General features: G+C 45.9%; 1 protein-coding gene across 1 annotated transcript in view; it reads right to left on the reverse strand.

Annotated features, from left to right (window-relative positions):
* Positions 1 to 21,579, reverse strand: part of ADAM12 (ADAM metallopeptidase domain 12) — a 291,938-nt gene that overhangs the window by 84,169 nt on the left and 186,190 nt on the right. The window contains exon 5 of the mRNA XM_012555120.1: positions 10,714 to 10,790. Within this exon, the coding sequence (XP_012410574.1) occupies positions 10,714 to 10,790 (77 nt within the window). The remainder of the gene's footprint in view (positions 1 to 10,713; positions 10,791 to 21,579) is intronic.

Below are 21,579 nucleotides of genomic sequence, written 5' to 3' on the forward strand. Positions count from 1 at the left end.
TACTTTTTTTGTATGGATTCAACTCATGTGTCCAGATAGTTGGTCACCACATGTGTGGTGCAGGCTCTCACCTACAGTCCTAGATGGGCAGGGGTGACTGGAGTAGGCACAGGTATCTGGTTGTAGTAGGTAGTCACGTGCTGAGCAAGGCAGAGGACTGATGGTCGCCACTGAGTGTCTGGGAGGAAAGCATGTCCCTGTTGCCTCGTGTGTGTAGGTGGGTGGGTTTTGTAGCTGGACTGTGGGCACCTGATGCTGTTGGCTGTAGGGAATGGGAGGCACCACTTATTATTGGACCCCTGTCGCAGGTGGCTAGGAGCCACCCATCTTCAGGTCCCTGATGTAGGTAGGTATGGACCCTGCTTAATAGGCAGAGTGGTATCAAATGTCACGAACCTGCCACTCCACCATATAGCTGATACGGTGAAGTCAGGCTTCAGGTGTATACCCTGTTGTACTGTGCTAATGAGGGCCTACACTATTGAAATGGGCCCACAAATGTCTATGCAGGGGTGAAAGGCATTCCAAGTCCATGGACCCCTTATGCCCATGCCTAGGCAAAGAAACTGTGCCTGACTTGAGTTCCCGGCTTAGGGGAGCCTGCAGATTATTTTTTCCTGTTTGTTAATTTGTTCCCTCTCCAAGGCTGGGAGAATGGCTCAGGGCACGTGATGGGTCCTACTTCTGGGCCAGGGGCCTCGGCAATCACTGAAGTCAGCCCAGGATCTGGTGCAGAGTGGTGGTGGTGGTGGGGGGGAGGAGCAGGTAAATGGCAGACAGGTTTTTCCCAAATGGGTTGTTTTTTGATCAACCTGGTAGGTTAATTGCGTGTACTTATCTTTTGTTGATTGATCACTGCTTTTCACTGGCTCTGGAGGCCTGAGCAGACTCTCCGACGCTCCATCTTTCCTGATGTGGAAAATTCATCTTGAATGTCACTGCTTGCCTTACAGCACACGCTAGCTGATCTGGCCCGAAGGGTGCTGGCTCCTTCCAGGTCAGGTCTGGCAACTCCTCGCTGCGTCTGAACCGTCTCTCCCTCCCCCTGCCACTCAGTCTGATTCTTAAGCTTTGCCTTTGATGTTCAGGTCTCCTAGACTGTCATATATAATCGATTCACCTGTTTTTCAGGTCTTTGTTGTAAGAGGGACCACCAGAAGCGTCTGACTACTCCGCCATCTTGGCTTCACCGCTCACCTTCCACTATTTAGCAAGGTGATCACAACAGCTCACTACAGTAATGCTCAAGATTTTCATGCAAAATTCATTTGACTGTAAATAGACATATCTAACACAATGTCTCCTAACATCTGTAGACTCTCCCCAGCATAATTCACGTAACAATAAAGTTTTACAGACAACTTGGGGAGATTCATGGGCTGTGGCTGAGGTCCCTGGACTCCAGGTTTAGGGCATCGGTTCTAACACATAAGTGTTTGAGTATATCTTAATCTGTAAGAAAAAGCTGATAACGCTGGGTCCATCAGTTTTCCTCAGACAATCTGAACCTGTTTTTATACAAGGGACTTGGTAAGGTGTCCCTAGGTCATGTATTAGTGTTCATTTGCCCAGTTATTCATTTAGCCTGTGCTTATTGATGACCTGCACTGGTGACAACGTAACCATTCTTAAACTGTAACAGAATGGCAGTATTTAAGTCCTCAAATGGTATGGGATAAAGATGTTTGAATTGTTGTTATTAGATGCCATCAAGTCAGTTGCAATGCTATGTACAACAGAACAAAACGCTGCCTGGTCCTGTGCCATCATCACAATTGTTGTTATGCTTGAGCCTACTGTTGCAGTCACTGTGTCAGTTCATCTCATTGAAGGTCTTCCTCTTTTTTGCTAATCCTCTGCCAAGTATGATGTCCTTTTCCAGGGACTGATCCCTCCTGATAACACGTCCAAAGTATGTGAGATGTAGTCTCGCCATCCTTGCTTCTAAGGAGCATTCTGGCCATACTTCTTCCAAGACAGATTTGTTCATTCTTCTAGTAGTTCATGGTATATTCAATATCCTTCTCCAACACCATCATTCAAAGGCATCAGTCCTTCTTTGGTCTTCCTTATTCATTGTCCAGCTTTCGCACACACATGAGGCAACTGAAAACACCATGGCTTGGGTCAGATGCACCTTAGTCCTTAGAAGTGACATCTTTGCTTTTTAACACTTTAAAGAGAACTTTTGCAACAGATTTGCCCGATACAATGCATCATTTCACTTAGCCAAAGATTTATTTAGATCACAACTGGTGAGCAAATACACACCAATCGATTCATTATTATTTAACTGGTGTACTCCACCCATCGTGTGTTTTCTGTGGCATTAGAGATGGTGGGAGTTACAGAAAGGTCACGTCCTCAGGACATGTGCACCCTAATTGAGAAGAGAGCACCAAGACACGTGCAACAATTTGACACTATTTAAGAGCTCAGCTGTGTCTACCAACAGTCAGGATACTAAACTGTCCAGAGCTGGGGGAGCCCAATGTGGCTTGGAGTAACTGAAGAATTTTTGGATATTTTCAATTCCCACAGACTGATTGAGAGTCATTATATGAAGCTATTCTTGTTCCCCCTTCTCCCCAAAAGAAAAACAAAAACTGGTGTCTAGGCACCTCTACAAGAAGACACAGAAACATGACTTTGGTCATTGATCTGTGTGGAGGTGAGGGTGGGGAGGGCTTGTATCTCTTTCCTTGAGAAGAGTTTTATGAAATAAAACTTAAATTTTTAAATTTAATGGGTAATAGGATTTTGCTTATTAAAGCTAATTTAAAAAATCTTAAATTAAGAAAGAAAACTTAAAAAAAAAGGCAAGGGAAGAGCAGAAAACGAACACATGTAAAGGGATAATATAGGGGAGCTAGAAAATTGCCCTAAAAAGGAAACGGCACCAACGTTGCATTTTGCATTGCAGTATTTTCTATTTTGCACTGGATTTAAACAGGCTGAACACTTACAGTAAAACATGTCACCAAGTTCTAACCATGAAAAGCAAATTACTGAAGAAGTTTTTATACTTAATGGAAAATTTCTAGAAATTGTTACTTAGTCATAAAAATGTTCTCATATCTCCTTTTATCTCTGAAGTCATCCAAAGGCCAGATGTTGAGAAACCGGGGTGAAGGCCTTCCCTGGGCTCCACATAATTGGCAGCCTATAATACAGCTTAATTAAATAATTGCTTCGGATTGTCTTGGGTATAATTAATCATTTAGCTCTAGAGATTGTTGGAAACAACAATGGACACAAAATTCTAGGATTCAGGGTTTCTGAGATGTACAGTTTTGATCTTCTCACAGCCCTTCCTGGCCCCAAGCTAGATAAGCAAATGCAATTTGTTTTGAGATGTTTTGTTATACACTTGGAGTTGCAAGCATCTCAAGAGTATAGAATTTAAATACAGCAGACTTTGAACATAGGTTCTTTTCCGCTTGGTAGAGTCAGAGGAGAAAGGCTTGAAGATGATCTCCTGTGTCCTGGGCAAGATGGCAGCTCTGGGTACCTTCTCCTCTAGGGGGAGACAAGTGGGATGGAGAAGACACTGGACCAGCCACCAGGGATGGTGGTGGTGGTGGCTGAGTCCAAGTTCTGGAGCAGTGCACTGGGCATGAGGAATAGAGGCACAGAGGGAGTGGCTGGCACCCACCAATATGGCACTCTTCCTAGGACCTTGGATCTGGACTGTGCCTGCCACGTTTATCACCTAACTGACCCTCACACAGCTGCAGCTCCTGCCACTATCCCCACTGCCAAGGTGGCTCCAGGCAGAGCTGGGCCCCAGCCTGGACCTCTGTGTCCAAGGGCAGGCTTCTCAGTCTCATGCTTGCCTGCCTCCCGTCTTAATGCTGTTTCGAGAAGGACAAGAGAACTAGAACAATGTGGAGTTGCTGCTTTGAAAATTGGCAGTTGTTATGGATTGAATGGCGTCCCCAGAAATACGTGTTGGAATCCTAACCCCTGTACCTGTGGATGTAATCCCGTTTGGGAGTAAGGTTTTCTTTTTATGTTAATAAGGCCATATCAGTGTCCTAAACCTAATGACTTCTGAGATAGAAAAAGAGCAGATTAGGCACAGAAGGCAGAACATACAGGGGGAAGACAGACGCCTCGTGAAGATCGTCATGGAACTGAGGAATGCTGGGCTACAGAAGAAGCCAGGAACTTCCCCCAGAGCTGACAGAGACAGAACCTTCCCCTAGAGCTGGTGCTTTGAATTCAGACTTTTAGCCCCCTAAACTGTAGGAAAATAAATTTCTGTTCATGAAAGCCACCCCCTTGTGGTGTTTCTGTTACAGCAGTACCTAAGAAACTAAGACAGCAGCCTTACCTTAAAATCCTATTGTTTTCAGAATGGAAGAGGAACCTACTGAATTTTTAAGTTGATTTTCTGAACTTTCAAAGTGAAAACTCAGGAGACCTGTATTTCCTTGAGGTATGTTTTTGTCCTTCTTAAAATTCATTTTTTAATCTCTGATGCAATGGTGCATCAGGCAATAACATAGCATAATGTTGTTGTTCTTATTATAGCTTTTCTTACTACTCCCAGGCAAACAGGTGATTTTGGTGCACTGATTTTGACTACCTGTAATAAGGTAATGATTAGAAAATACAAATTATAGCTGGTTCCATGTTCAGTTGCTAATTTAACTTTCTTGGAAAGACTTTTGGTCTCAACATTGTGCTGCCAATCACAAGCCGGAAATGCAGTTGGCATGAAATTTACTTTTTTAGGAGTTCATGGGTAATATGGATTGAACTGCGTTCCCCAAAAATATGTGTTGTAAATCCTAACCTCTATGCCTGTGGTTATAATCTCATTTGGGAATGGGCTGCCTTTGTTACGTTAATGAGACAGGATTAGCATAGGGTGTGTCTTGAGTCAAACTCTTTTGAGATATAAGAGAGATTAAACAAACAAGCTAGGAAGCAGAGATGGGGGAAGACTGATGCCAAGCCACATGGAGATCTCCAAGGAACCAGGAAACAAGCTAAAGCAACAAGGACCTTCTTCCGGCGCCGACAGAGAGAGAAAGCCTTCTCCTAGAGCTGGTGCTCTGAATTTGGACTTCTAACCTCTTAAACTGTAAGAAAATAAGTTTGTTAAAGCCATCCACTTGTGGTATTTCTGTTATAGCAACACTAGATAACAAGACAACGGGTAAAAGTAATATCCCACCTCATATATGTTTGATAAACAGTGAAGCCAGCTGTATTAGTGAACGCATAAGCACCACAGGGCATATTGTCAATGAATAATTTCCATGTGCACTACTCATATATAATCACAACAAATATTTATTACACCTTACTAGATGCAAAGGAGTTTTTGGGTAGTACAATGGCCAACGTCCTTGCTGCTAACTGAAAGGTTGGAGGTTCAAGTCCACCCAGAGGTGCCTCAGAAGAAAGGCCTGGCGATCTACTTCAAAAAATCAGCCATTGAAAACTCTACAGAGCACAGTTCTACCCTGACACGCATGGGGTTGCCATGAGTTGGAAATGACTCGATGGCCACTGTTTTTTCTCTTAAAATGTTTTTTTAGTATGTGCAAAGCACAGGGCTAGCTCCCACAGAACAACAAAGCCATCTCGCCTATGCTTCCTGTATCAGATTTACCTCGTAACTGGGTTGGGAAGACATGACAAACAGGAAAATGAGAAATTATTATAAATGATTTTTCGATAGTTGTTACTGATACATTAATAATAACAGCAACTATGATGTACGATGTTCTGCTGCTATTCATAAGGTTTTCACTGGCCAATTTTTTCAGAAGTAGACTGTCAGGTCCTTCTTTCTAATCTGTCTTAGTCTGGAAGCTCTGCTGAAAACCGTCTACCAAGGGTAACCCTGCTAGTATTTGAAATACCGGTGGCAAATCTTCCAGGATCACTGAAGAATTGATGCCTTTGAATTATGGTGTTGGCGAAGAATACTGAATGTACCATGGACTGCCAGAAGAACAAACAAATCTGTCTTGGAAGAAGTACAGCCAGAATGCCAGGATGGAGAGACTTTGTCTCACATACTTTGGACATGTTATCAGGGGGACCAGTCCCTGGAGAAGGACATCATGCTTGATGAAGTAGAGGGTCAGCGAAAAAGAGGAAGACCCTCAATGAGATGGAATGACACAGTGGCTGCAACAATGGGCTCAAGCATAACAATGATTGTGAGGATGGCACAGGACTGTGCAGTGTTTCTGTTGTACACAGGGTTGCTATGAGTTGGAACTGACTTGATGGAACCTAATAGCAACGTGATGTATGATGAGGATCACCTGAGTGGGCTCCTCTTTTTATAATAGCTTTATTGAGATATAGTCTGCAAGCTATTCAATTCATCGTGTAAAAGTGTACACTTCAATGGTAGAATATTCACAGAGTTATGGAACTGTCACCGCTATCTAATTCCAGAAAATTTTCATCACCCCAAAAAGAAACCCTATAACCACTGGGAGTCACTCCCTCTTCTCTCCTCTCCCCGTGAGCCAGGGTCTTGAACGTATTATCTTCTCTACTGTTTACAGCAATCCTGTCCAGCAGATATCACGAGTGCATTTTACTAATGAGGAAATCAAGGAAGAGAAGCCCATGGTTACTGGAGTGAGTTGAATGGTATCTGCTGGCTCCCAACAATCCTTGGCGTTCCTTGCCCTATAGATTTTTATCCACGTGTCATCTGTCTTCCCGTGTGTGACTCTGTTTCTGTGTCTGTCCTTCTTTGACAAGAAGCCACTCAGAAGGGATTAGGACTGGGACCCACACTATTTCAGTATGTCTTAACTGAAAACATTGGCTAAGGAAAAGTCTTATTTCATCAAGCACGGTCTCATTTACTGGTGGAGGGTTTAAGACCTCAATGGATCTTTCAGTTCCATTCCCAACAGTAGAGGGTAATCACGAACACTGCATCCAGTCTATACTAACTTTGGCATGAGCATCTTGGGGAGACACACAAATCAAAAACCAAAACCCATTGCCGTTGAGTTGACTCCAACTCATAGTGAGCCTATCGGACAGAGTAGAACTGTCCCACAGGGATTCCAAGGAGCTGCTGGTGAATTCGAACTGCTGACCTTTAGGTTAGCAGCTGAGCTCTTAACCACTGCACCACCAGGGCTCCAGAGAGACACACAAGATGGTACAAGATTAACTGATGGCCTGAACTTTACATTTGACTTGGAGTTATTTCAAAGTCAGGATAAACTCCACGGCTGAACTCGTTTTTATGACCCATTTTCCATGTCGCACTTCATTTCCTCCATGAAACGGCTGCTTCCTCTTCAATCCCCCGTTCCACTAGGATCTTTGTGCTTTTCTGTCCCCTTATCTTTTCCCTTCAAATGATGAAGGATGACTTGATGGTTCCCTCCTCTCTTCTCCACCCCAGGATGGACTTTGTCCTCGCCTGCCCATCTTTGATGGAGCCTGTTTGAAGCAATGCAGGATGTTTCTTCTCTCTGCTTTTTCTCTGCAGAACCATAATCTGCTGGGCTCTAATTAATGAGTCCCCTGGGACGCTCAAGACTTCTTCCACATTCCTAGATCTTAATGTGTTTTTGGAGCACACCACTGTGCATATAATTTTTAATCCCTATTTTCTTTCTCCAAGTCCACCAGGCTGGTGCTACTAACGTTCCATTTTTTCTCTGTTTCCAGACTCAATCGATTCTCCTGTCTCCGAGCAGTTGATCGAACACAGCTTTTTCTCGGGTCTGGTTCTTGCAAGAACATAAAGTTGACTACACAACTCTGGAATTTCTCTGTTGATACACGGTCTGCTGCTTTTGCAACAACACCATGAAGATCTGGGAAGTTGAAATCCTCAGGAACAACACAGCAGGGAGTGGGTGATACCCACACGCATCCCCAAGACCATTCCCCCTCAGTCTTGGTGGTTGACCCCAGACAACGCAGCACTCACGCTCTGACTTTTCCCGAAACCCTGGCCACAAGTATTTTACAGTATTCCTGTTTACCAAATTCTGGGTCTGGGTCAGGTAAGGGGGAGGGATGTACTCCAGGAACTGGAGACCAGAGGTGGACATGGAGGCTCAGACATGCTACAGCGCTGGCTCAGCGTGGCTGACCCTGCTATGTGGGGAGGGACCCGGAACCCTGGCCATTTCTGTGTCCTTGGAGGCTGCAAGAGTTTAGGCAGCATGTCCTGAACAGAGTGGTAGCAGGAAAAAGGAACAAGGACAGGGATTTGTGACCGGATGTCCCAGTCAAGGAAGAGAGAGTAGATTTGTCGTATTTGAACACTGCCCTGGAAATAGTCTACCCGGTAGTTTAGCTTCATTTTTTTTTAAACCAATTACCTAATGGTGTATGAGTTGTTTTATTTATTGTAAAAAGGAGACATTGGGGGCCCCCTGGGGACACCCCTTTTCTCCTCATTGTTGTTAGTTGCTGTTGAGTAGCTCCAACTCATGGCCACCCCAGCTACAACGGAATGAGAAGTCGCTCGATCCTGCACCATCTTCGCAATCGTTACTATGCTCAAGTCCATCCTTACGGCCCCAGTGCATTGACTGCCTCTCAAGCTAGGGGGCTCATCTTCCAGCACTATGTCAGACAATATTCTGTTGCAATCCATAGGGCAATTTTCAGTAGATCACCAGGCCTTTCTTCCTAATCTGTCTCAGTCTGGAAACTCCAGTGATACCTGTCTATCATGGGTGACCCTGCGGGTATTTGAAATACCGGTGGCATAGCTTCTGACATTATAGCAACATGCAAGCCACCGCAGTGTGACAGACGGACAGACAGGCGGTGGCTTTTCTCTTTACTCGTCAAGAATTTGACAGTCCCTACAAGGATCACCTGAAAATTATCAGACGGATCCCAAATGCCTCCATTTATGCCTGGTCTCAGTGTTGATGACTGAAAACTTCTTCAGATACACGGGGAGGCTGTTGGTGAAGGGGGCCTATTTGTTTCTGAGTATTCCCAGCCCTTGTTTATCCTTTTACGGGCAACAGTTCGCCCCGTTCGGAATGAATGAACAACGGGAGAGAAGCAAGTTCAAACAACAAGATACCTCTACTCACTTATTAGATGAGCACAACTTTAAAGTTCAGAGTGTTATATAAATGGGATACAAGTACTTTGTCGATGATTTCTTACTTCAGATGCTACCTTAACAAAGTTTAAAATTATTTAAAAATTATTTAAAAATTATCTCAACAATCAAATTTATTCAGGACATAGGTAATGACTTTCCCTTCGAACAGTAATAATGAAGACTACTTTTGTATATGCAAATCATAAAGACAGGTAAACGTATATTTAAATAGTACACAAACAGTATTAAACAGTGTAGATCTCAAAGGCGTACATACAAATGCATAAGCAGTATATTTACTGAGACCCAGCATTGTTTAGTACTCTATCAGACCATCATAGGAAAGTTCATTAGTAAAATACCTGGGTGTTTTGATATAAGTACTTTCAAAGAGTCATATATATGCAGAAATATGTGTGTGGTATGTACCTATGTGGTGCGTGAGGTGTGTGTATGTGTGGTGCGTGTGATGTTTATGTTTTTCTGGCGTGTGTGATGTGTGCGACGTGTATTTTTGTCTATGTGATTTGTACGTGTTGTGTGTACCTTGAGTTGTGTGTGTAGCATGTGCAGGGGCTGTGATACACAGAAGGCAATCCTGCTTGCTAGCTCAGGCTGGCTCGCTGCCCGCCCAGGGCCTTCTCTCTCCCCCCTCCCACAGAACCACACTCTGTGCCACGGGCTGGAGCAAAAACAGGACTCGGGAGGATGCACGCTGTTAGTTCACAAACTCTATCAATCCAGTAAAAAGCTGAGGCAGCTGGAACTTTTTCAGAAAAACTGGGTTTCCTGGGGCGCACACAAGAGGTGGCTGATGGTTAATTACGGTGATTTGGAAGGAAGGGGCTGTGAGGAAATGCCAGGCTTGGCTTGTCCACCTCTGGAAGGTACCTGCTGCTTGCATTGTTCCCAGAGCACATTAGCGGAAGGCACGACCAATCCGTGCCTACACTCAACTCACCTTGGCCACTGTTAAAATTAGTCCCTTCACTTTGTTTCCTAATGAGTAAAGGCCTTTTATAGTTTCTTGCAACTAAGGAGCTTAAATGTTAATACTTAAGTCCTACCTTTAACACTGGCAATTATTAAATATTAGAGCCACATAAAAGAAAGATGATTCTGGAATCCCTGGGAGGCTGAGACTCAGGCAGTTTGCCACAGTTGCCATTTTAGTGGCTTGCAGCCCCCCAGGCAGAGAACACGCTGGACGGGAGCTGTGAGAGAGAAACTAAGGTCCCGGCTGAGCTGCGCTCTCGCATGCTATGTTGTTAACCAAGAGGCTCCCCTATCTCACCTGGGGGCAGGTGTGCCCTGAGACCCCCCACAGTGTGCTCTCGGGGCTTTAGAAAACCACAACCAAACCTGTTGTCCTTGAGTTGATTCCAACTCACGGTGACCCCATGTTTTACAGAGTCGAGCTGCTCCACGGGGTTTTCTTGGCTGTGATCTTACGGAAGGAGATGGCTGGGCCTTTCACCCGTGGAGCTGTTGGGTGGGTTTGAACCCCCAACCTTTAAGTTAGCAGTCAAGCACAAACTGCTTGCGCCAGCCAGGGGAGGCATCAGCATCTCGGTGTGAACGGGAAAAGAAAGGGGTCTATGGTGCTCTCGCCTGACACCAGAAGGGTCGCTTACCTGAGACCAGAACAAGTGCTGAGGCTGACCGTCGATCCAGGATAACCATGCACATGTCCGTGGTAGTAACAGTGACCCTAAAAGGGAGGAGGAAACCAGGTCAGTGTCAGCATCTCCTCTTTACAATACACCAACCACCTGTAGAATTTCCTTTTGTGTGAGATATTGAACCAGCAGTTTTCATATTTAATGCCAAGCTCCACGTGACCCAGCCAGGGTCCATGGCAGAAACATCGGATTTCCTCACAGATCATCGCACGGGGTTTAAAACGCCTCCCAGCTCCATCCCGGTCTCCCCAACACCCTCCACGAGAGCCCTGGTGCAGAAGGCTTTATAAAATCCAGCAGCAGAACAAATCACACTGATATCCCCGTCTCAGCCTCCTGTAAACTGTCTTTTGTAATGAGATGTGGAACCGTACGGGGTATTTAAGCACACTGTGAAATGTAATAAAACGAGGCCCGAGTCTATGGCTCATGAAGACAGAAACGCAGATGAGAGCGAGGGGGTGAGAAGGGGGGCAGGACCGCACTGAACCGTCCAACTGAGAGCTCGAAGTCTATTTCGGCCGGAAAGAATAATAGGAAGGTCTGCTAGTACCCGAAGCCCCCAAGCCCTTCTAGTGGAAGACAGAAGTCTCTGCGTGACAAGCCTGCAATACTCTATTTCTTTAATAATGTAGCTGTTTGCAAAAAAGATCCACAGCACGGATGCATCCTTAGTTAAGACAGGAATCTGTCCAGAATCCAGGTAGTTTTATTGTTGAACAAAGGTTTTGTTACAGTCCCAGTTAAGTGGCTGCCTGGCAAGGCAGGGCTGCAGCGGCCTCAGCAGCGCTGGGTCTCTGTCCCTTTGAGTGTCAGCTGGAGCGGGGTCCCGGCAGGGAAAGGGCTGTGCCTTCCCAGGGGAAAGGGAGGGGGCACTCAGGTTTCAGCCTGTTCCGTGTGCCCCCCTCAGCACACGGCTCCTCTACTTGGACGACAGTGACTCGCCTGTTCCAGAACAGGGCCTGGTGTCCAGTTATTCTACCCAACAAAGGCAAAATTCCAAAGACCACCTTGACCTTGCTAAGAAGGACCAGATGGGATTGAGTGGCTGAGAACACCAGATACTGCCATGAGAAAGGGGTTAAGGTGATCTGAGTCATTGATTCGAGGATGAGACTTTGGGATCATCTGGAAGGACAAGAAAAGGAGGAGATGTTGAGGGCTGTAGGACAGTTAGCTGTTTTTGTCTTCATTTTCCGAGTTCTGTATTCTGGACAGAACCAGTCAGAGGCGACTCTGACTCACAACTACCCCACATGTGTCAGAATAGAACTATGTTCCACAGGGTTTTCAATGGGTGATTTTTCAAAAGTAGACTGCCAGGCCTTTCTTCCAAGGCACCTCTGGGTGGACTCAAACTTCCAACCTTTCAGTTAGCAGCCGAGCACTTAACCATTTGCACCACCCAGGGGCTCTTGCTTTATACAGGAAGTGTCTTTTCACTTTGCCCATGATGTCTTCTGTTGCACAGAAACTTCTACTTCTCATAAAGTCAAATGTATCCTTCTTTCTCTCTGTGCATTGTGTGTATTACTTAAGAAGGAGGCTTTCTTCAAGGTTGTACATATGTTCTTTACTTCTTTCTAATGCTTCTAGTACTCTTACGAGTAGCTCCTTAATCTACCTGGAATTTATTTCTGTGGGGGAGTGAGGCTGGAATCTAACTTCCCCCTCAAATCAGCACCTAAGTGTTCCACCACGATTTTTTCTTTTCTCACTGGTTGGAAATGCTACCTTGTCACATACTGAATACCTACTTATGTGTATGACTCCGTGTTTACTCCTTGGGCTACTTCCCTGAGACAATCTTCTGTTTGCCCACTCCTGTGCCAACCCAACATGGTTTTAATTATTCCTGTTCTAAACTACATCTGATATCAGGGCATGTTCTCTTTTTTATGGAGACTGAATTCATACACTATAAAAATTGTTAAGTGTACAATTCAGCGGTTTTTAGTCTAGTCACAGTGTCTTGCAACCATGCCCACTATCTAATTTCAAAACGTTTTCATCACCCCAAAAGAAACCCTGTACCTATTAGCAGTCACTTCTCATTTTCCTCTCCCCTCAGCCCCAGGCAACTGCTCATCTGCTGCTTCTATGGATTTGACTATTCTGGACGTTGCGTATAAGCAGATTCATACAATATGTGGCCATTTGCATCTGGCTCCTTTCATTTAGCGTAATGTTTTCAAGATGCATCCATGTGGTGGCACGTTATCAGTACGTCATTCCTTTTTATTGCTAAATAATATTCCATTGTGCGGATACGCCACATTCTGTTTATACACTCATCAGCTGGTGGTCATCTGGCTTGTTTCTACCTTTTGGTAGATATTTCTCTTAAAATCCTTTGCCCATTGTTTAATTGGGTTGTTTGTCTTTTTGCTGTCGAGTTACAGGAATTATTTATATAGTTGGGCGATTAAACCTTTATCAGAGACATGATTTGCAAACATTTTCTCTCATTCTGGGGGCTGTCTTTCTTCTTGTTTGTTCATCAGTTTTCTTTCCGACGACCTCCCAGGTATTCTACACCGTAAACTCTATAGTCAAAACTTCTTTTATTTGGATCTTGATTTTGTAACTTCTCTTTGTAATGGCCTAAGGAACATTCCCCTCTCCAGAAACCTTACGTGACTCTATAATATTTATTATCTCAATTTAAAAGTGAATACACTGAGCAGAGATTTTAAATCCTGTGTTGTTAGGTGCCAAGAAGTCGATGCTGACTCATTGTGACCTGATGTGACAGAGCAGAACTGCCCCATAGGGTTTTCTAGGCTATAATCTCTGCGGGAACAAATTGCCAAGTCTTCTCTCTTGTGGAGCCACCGGGTGGGTTTGAACCACCAGCCTTTCAGTTAGCAGCTGAGTGCTTAACCATTGCACCACGAGGGCTCCTTTTAAACACGTTACATAAGGCCATATAGGTACTAAGGGGAAGAGCGGGGATTGAAACGCAAGTCTGCCTGGCACCAAACACCCTCCTGTGTCCACTACACCCAGAGGCTCCAGTTAGAGAGGTCTTGTGTCTGAGTGCTGTGGCAAGAGGGGAGGCAGGTGAGCTGAAGGAACTATTTTCAGCAGACTCTGAAAGACAAGTGTGTGCTGGCTGTGTGGGTCGGCGGGAGTTGGCAGCTTCAGGAGCTTCAGGAGGCTCTACCCTTGGTACTCACGCCGATGTCACACATTGTCACAGTGTGTCTTTTTGATTTCTTGATAATGTCTTCTGAAGCACAAACATTTTAAATTTTGATGAAGTTCCATCTTTTCCTTTTCTTCAGTTGCTTGTGCTCTTGATGTTGTATCTAAGAAACAACTGCCTAATTGAAGGCCATGAAGAGTAAACTCCTGGGTTTTCTTCTAAGAGTTCTGTAGTCTTAGCTCTTACATTTATGTCTTTGATCCATTGTGAGTTAATTTTTGTATACGGTGTGAGGTAGGGAGTCTAACTTCATTTTTTTTGCATGTGGATATCCAGTTGTCTCAGGACCATTAGTTGAAAAGACTATTCTTTTCCCCCACTGAATTGTGCCCTTATTGACAACCAGTATTCTTTTGTTACTGTTCTTTTTTTCAAGTGTCTAGGCTACTATTGCCTATTTTCCCATCTAGATGAGTTTTAGAATCAAATTGTTAAAGCTCCATAATAATCCATTGAGATTTCAGCTGGGACTCCACTGAATGTATAGGTCAGTTTGAGGAGAACTTATGTTTTTACAATAAAGAGTTTTCCTACTCACGTATATGGTAGGTCTCTTTAATAAGGTTGTTTGTATGTCCTTTGGTTTGGTATTAGGGTTTTTTTTTTTTTTTCACGTGGCTATTGGAAATTTTTTTGTTAGGTTTGCTTATGCCTGGCTATTGTGTAGGTTTGCTAATAACATGAACAGACTATTTTTTCTATTGCATCTTATACATGTTGTTAGTATAAAGGAAAAGATTTTGCTTTTTTTAAAGTTGATCCTGCATCAGACCCTCTTCCTGGCCATCTTATCAGTTTATTAGTTTGTGGCATATCTTGGATTTTCTATCTCGTTGATCATATCGACTGCAAAAAATCAAAGTCTTACAGGTTTTTGTTTGGACCTTCCGTACAATGTTGAGGAAGGGGATGGCTAGGAGCCCAGTGGCGAAGGCAGGGGCAGGAATTTAAAACAGAGGGAAAGAGAAAGTGTGTGCAGAGGCAGCGTGCAATGGAAGGGGTGGGGTTCTGCTTGGTTGGAAGACTCAAGTCAGGGGTGCAGCACTGCAGGCCTTCTATTCCCCCTCTGGCGAGGCTGTGCTCTTCAGCAGACACATGGCTTCAGGAAGGATGCACCAAGGTGGGGTGGGGGTGGAAACAACGCCCAGTCAGCCACATCCACCGCACACCCAGGCCATCGGTGAGGGCAGACCTCGCTGCCTGCTTGCTCCTTAGCCTCTGTGTGAAATAAATTTTGAAAGGCTCTCTAGATCATTCCTTGGCTGGGTACTTAGAGGAGGCATGATAATAATACACTAAACACAAGGGGATCCAGCAGTTGGGTCATGATGCCCCAGGGCACAGCGACGTCCCCTCCCCAGGCTTCTGCAGCAGGGTGGGAGCGGGGGTTCAGTCCGGGGCACACGGCAGACATGGCTGTGCCAGTGCTAAAGGACATCTGGAAATTGAAACGACAAGTTCTGATGTAATAGTTCAGGCTGCCCAGGGTAACCAGATATCACTGGTTCTTGACTGTTCCAGATCTCGGGGGGCCCCATACATTACAGAATTTCCCCCCATCTTAGAGAAATGTGCAATGTTACTATAGACAGCAAAATACTGGCTAAAAACTGAAAGAAGCACATGGTGACGATAATCTTAATTACTGACCTCTGAAGTTCCAAACTCATTTATTCTCAATCTCAATTTATTTTTTAATAGATGATTTATCAAATGTTCTTTCAAATTAAATACCCAGAAATACAAGCTCATTAAAGCATGAGCTGAGAACAAATTAGAATAAAATTAATTTCCAACTCAACAACTTGGCTGAAGTATTGCTTATAGCAGAGATTCGCGTGTTCATAAACTGATCCTTAAAGTAAACAATCCACCTCTCTTAATCACGACCAGAGTTAACAACTTATTTATGAGCTCTAAAACTGTGTTTCAGTTTATTTTCAGACATTCAGCTAACAAGCTCATTGCTCACTCCCAACAGTGATAAATTTCCTGGATTACTAAGCATAATTACTAACACCCCATATTCCAGATTCTGCAGGACAATTACAATTTCGTGAAATTTTACTTCTTCAATAAAGATGATTCACTAAATGTTGAAACGAATGTGATTTAGTTTTTATAACTCAGGAAGTCATCATACAGATATATTTGCAAATCAGGAAGACATACTTGTCACATCACATTGCCATATAATTTGCTGGGAAATTTGATTATGGAGGTAAAGGAAATGCACTCACTCTCATCCTCCCTGGGCGGTGCAAACGGTTAGTGGACTCAGCTGCTAACCTAAAGGCTGGAGGTTCGAGTCCACCCAGAGGTGCCTTGAAGGAAAGGCCTGACAAGCTACTTTTGAAAAAATCAGCCATTGAAAAGCTATGGAGCACAGTTCTACTCTGACACACATGGGGTCACCATGAGTTGGAGTTGACTTGATGGCAACCCGGTTGACGCCGGGTATAGACGTATGACCCTCTTTGGTGGTAGCAGAGGTGGGGGGCAATGTAGGCAGCATCACTATCCCAGTGGCCCCCCATCTGAGGCCAGGATGCCTCCATGCACCGGTGCTACGAAGCAGGAACGCAAAGGCCATGTGGATTTGCACACACTTGGCCTGTTTGGTCTGGATGTGGCCATGTCAGCAATGAACACAGCAGACATCCATGATGCTCAAGGGCGGGCCATGCTCCAGGGCCCACTGGCCCCATCGACCACAATGGCTGTCCTTGTCAGTGCTGTCAGGCTGACCGTGGCTGACGGTGACACCGTGTTGCAGAGCAGAGATGTGCTCCCTAGGGTTTCCAATGGTAGCTGATTTTTCAGAAGTAGATCATTAGGTCTTTCTTCTGAGGAGCCCCTGGATGGACTCAAACCTCCAACCTTTAGGTTAGCAGCTGAGCGCGTTAACTCTTTGTACTACCCAGTGACTCCGCCCTCTGTACGAACTTTCTCATGTTGCCTCCCCTTTCCTCCGTCTGATGGCCTTAAGAGTCTCGAAACCGTACAATCTCTCTCTTTTCATCACGCTCACATCTCCCAAGACCTTAGTGAACGAGACGTTCTCCTCCCAGGACACTCCTGTTTGCCCATTCTGCTGATCCACTACATTCTCCTTCTACCAACAAAACACAATGCAGAAAAAAGCCCCAAACATGCAGAACCACGAAATTACATCTTTTCCTTTACGAACCCTCTAACCACGTATTTTATATACTTATTTCTTAACCTAATGCATTTCCCCACTCCAGTAAAAGAACCGTTCCTTCTGTTTAATACTACCAATCAAACATACAAGTGGGTAAGAGGGAGACGGAAGAAGAACTCTTGAACCTGAAAACGTGTAGCCCTCAACACCACGCCATGTGGGGCAGAGACTCAGAATTCTGTTATCCAACCATCAGAGGAATCAAAAGAAAGGAATGTTAGAGGCTGAACTGGTGACAAAAGCAGTCTGAGCCTCTGACTAAAAAAGGACTATGATCAGACTGTTAGGGAGCGTGCCCAACGAAAACGATTGTCGGCGCTTTTACTCCTTGGGAATTTTGTACCGCCCAGACTCCTCACCTCATCTGCAACATGCCAGGCTACCTTGAGTCCCAGAATGTTCTAGCTGGAGGCCAACCCTCCTCTTTTAGCCAGCTCCTCTATGGACACACGTGGAAACTGAGGCCTGACAGGTCACGCAGCTTGCTCAGGGTCAGAGCCGATGAAAGGCAGGGCAGGAGCTACGATCCAGGCCCCCGACTCCAGGCCAGGTGGCCTCCCGCCACACCACATAGCTCTGAACATGCACCCTCATGCCTCTCTCTTTCCCTTCAAGAGGCAGAGCTATCAACTATGATCCAAACGTGGACAGGCTGCTTTTCTCAAATCCCACAGAACCTCAGTACAGCACCACCCAGGGAGCACAGGAAACTGAAGTCATATCCAGACGCAGAGAGAAATCTGCAGATGGGGAGGGCAGAAGAGAAGGTGTGAAGCGGTGTGTGTGAATGAGCGTGAATGTGTGTTTGCCTGAGTGTGAACATGTGTGAGCGTGTGGGCATTTGAGTGTGAATGTGTGTGCGAGCACACATGACTGAGCTTGTGTGAGCACGTGTGAATGAATGGGTTTGTATACTGTGAATATGTGTGTACGTGTGAGTGTGAATGTGTGTGAGTGTGAATATGTGTGTGAGTGTGAATATGTGTGTGAGCATGTGTGTGCATGACTGAGCTTGTGTGAGTACCAATATAGGTGTGAATCTATGGATGAGTGTATACTGCTAATACGTATGCATGCTCATGAATGTGTGGGTGAGTGTGAACACGAGTGTGTGTACGAGCATGAGTGTGTGCGTGAACGGGTGTGCTTGCATCAGGGAATGTGTGTGTTGCATGTGAATGTGTGTGAATGTGCACGTGTTTGCATGTGAGTTTGTGACTAAGTGTGCAAATGTTTGTACATGTGAGTATGTGAGTACGTGCATGTGAACGTGTCTGTGACTGTGTGAATGTGTGTCTGTGTGCATGAGTGTGCACGTGAGTGTGAGTGCATGTGCAGGCGTGAGCCTGTGTGAGTGCGTGTGAATGAGCGCGTGTGAGTTTGTGAGTGCATGTGTGTGAATGTGTACAAGTGAGTCTGCGTGAGTGCATGAGTGTGCATGTATGTGTGAGCGTGTATCTGAGTCTGTGTGAATGCATAAGTGTGCATGTGTGTGTGGGAGCATGTGTGTATGAGTGAGTCTGAGTGCATTAGTGTGAGTGTGTGTGAATGTGTGTGTACAAGGGAGTCTGTGCGGGTGGGTGTGTGTATATATGAGTATATGTGAGCGGGTGTGTGTGTGTGTGACTGAGTTTGTGTGAGTGCACGAGTGTGATGTGTGAGTGTGTGCACGTGACTGCTGGCCCGCATCCAGCATGACCGTGGTCAGGCCTTGATGCCCTTGGACTGAACACAGGACCCCTCCCCCACGTGTGTTTGAGGCTGAAACGCCGCGAAGTGCGTTCCAGCAAAGGGAAGAGCGAGCTCCTGCCCTGGGTTTCTGTGACTCTGCTACATTCCATCAGCCCCGAGAGTGCATGGGATGGTCGTTCAGAAATAAGTCACCACACCCCAAACCCCAGGGCTATCTCTGCTCCCAGCTCTAACAAGAACCACATCTGGTGAAAAGCCTCCAAGCCCCAAGCTCAGGGGCCATTCCACTGACTCTGCTGAGCTGGGATTCTGTAGTAGAGACACGGGCTTAGGAAACCATGCTCACGTGCTGGCGGACCTCCTGGCAAACAGGGGCTGCGAGCCGGGTGCAAGTCTCGGGCTTGAGACTCAGAGTCTCAGCTTTTAATGGGCAAAAAGCGGCTAATACTTATTGCCCACGGTTTTAAGGATCAAATACCCATTACAAGAGGAAGCAATCTGTAAACTTAAGGCGTTGCTACACATCTTGATTACAAAGATAAATATTCTAACATCACTATGCTCCTGAGGAGCCCTGGTGGCACAGTGGTTAAGCGCTCAGCAGCTAACTGAAAGATCAGCAGTTTGAACCCACCAGGTGCTCTGTGGGAGAAAGATGTGGCAGTCTGCTTCCGTAAAGATTTAACAGCCTTGGAAACCCCATGGGGCAGTTCCACTCTGTCCTACAGGATCACTATGAGTTGGAATCAACTCGATGGCAAAGGGGTGTCCTCCTATTTCCTCCTATTTTGTGCACTTTTGTGGAACGAACGAATGCGTGTGAGAAGGACTGGCCCATTACAGAAACGCACCTGTTACTTTCTTACACTCTCTGATCGTTTCTAACTCCCAGCTCCAAATCTCCTTTGATGTTACGGAGGGCTTTACGGTGGTGGGGTTGTTAGCTGCTGTCAAGTCGATTCTGACTCATGACGACCCCATGGGTGCAGAGCAGAATTGCTCCATAGGGTTTCCAAGCTGTGACCTTTTGGGAGCACACCACCAGGCCCATCTTCCGAGATGTTTCTGAGTGGGTTCAAACCACCAACCTCTCGGGTAGCGGGTCTAGCGCTGAACTACTGTGCCATCCAGGGTTCCCTAGGGCTTTGTGTAGATGCCCGACACTGAACGGGAGGGGCTGGGTGGGAGCAGGAGTCGGGAGACCTAAGGAGCTGGTTGCTATTTAATGGCGACACAAGCCGTAGGAGCTCAGTTACCAGGGCACCTGGTGATCCTTCTTGCCCACAGACAGCACTCTCATGATATTCTCATGGTGCCTGAGGGACTCCAGGGGGAGCGCATACTGCAGAGGGTTAAAGAATTGTTATTCAGCAAATGCAAGCTTTCTGGGTAATGCTCCCGTGCACAGGGTCAGGCATTTTCCTTCTCCCCAGCTCTGCGCCCCGGCCTCAGCTGCCATCACATCTCACCCACCTTCCACGAGAGCTGACTGCCCAAGCCTGAGGACTCCATGCCTCTGCTCCTTTGACCACTTCCTCACGCTGCAGCCAGCGGGATCTTCTCAAAGCACATGCCTGGTCACGACAACCCCCTGGGCTGAAACCTTTCAATGACTTCTCGGCGCTCTTCCTGACGACCATGTTTATCCCCATGGTCTGCAAGTGCTACACACAGTGACCCGTCACCTTCTGAACACCTGCCCACGCCTCACGGTGCGTGAGTAAAACCCAGCACCAGCCTGGAAGGTCCCTCCCACTCCCCTCCCTGGGCTCATGCCTCCTCAGTGTCTAGATCTTGGTTCTAACGTCCCTTCCTTCATGAAGCCTTCCAGGATCCCTCAGACCAGACGAAACCCCTCACTTTTCCTTTGGTGTACTTGGTACAGATTTTAATTGTTTGTGATGACTGTACTAATGTCTGTCTATCCCCCCCCCTCCCCAGCCCCACGTGCGCTCCCTTTCAAGTTTCAAGTCACTGCTGTGTCCTCAGGGGTGGTCACCGTACCTAGCACAGAGTAAGGGCTCAGCTGACATGCAGGCAGCATGGAGACCATCTTAAGAGACTTCCTGGAGGGCCTTTCTAGCCTCTCCCGAGTTGTCTTTGCGGGATGTAAATAGCATCAGCGTCCAGTACGTTGTCCCCCATGGGCCTCATTAAAAGTGACAACATAAAACATGATCTTCCCTTAGATGTGGCCGGCAAAGGATAAAGCTGAAAATATTTCCTCCTGTCGGGACAACCGAGATACGAAAGACAAGCGATCATTCCCAAAATTAAAATCAGCCACTACTCTGTTTGAGTCCACCAGCTTATCCTGAGCACTTTAGCCTCAAGCAGCTCTGATTTCATATATCATCTTAAATTTACGAAAATTCCTTGTGTGCTGACTGTCGGGAAAGAGCAGATGAGTCAGCGAATTTCTCTGTTTCCCAGCTGGTTCAATGACAACACAACCCAAAAGGCAGCATCCGTCCCCTCACCACTGAAGACGACCCAAGGCCTGGGACGGCCCCAGGGGTTCCTGCTGGAGGGAGCAGCTGCTCAGGGCTGCGGGGTTTTCCTTGTGAACAAGATTGTTCATCCTGATCTTTTACGGTAATGTGGCTAGCAACTCAGACAAGCACTCAAAGGAATGAGTGTTTTCAAGGCAGCACCAGATTCAAAGAGAAATCATGATTTTTCTAACTGGAAGAGCAATCTGCTCTTTCCAGAG

The sequence above is a fragment of the Trichechus manatus genome, unplaced genomic scaffold (genome assembly GCF_000243295.1).
Source record: "Trichechus manatus latirostris isolate Lorelei unplaced genomic scaffold, TriManLat1.0 scaffold00031, whole genome shotgun sequence".
NCBI lineage: Eukaryota > Metazoa > Chordata > Mammalia > Sirenia > Trichechidae > Trichechus > Trichechus manatus.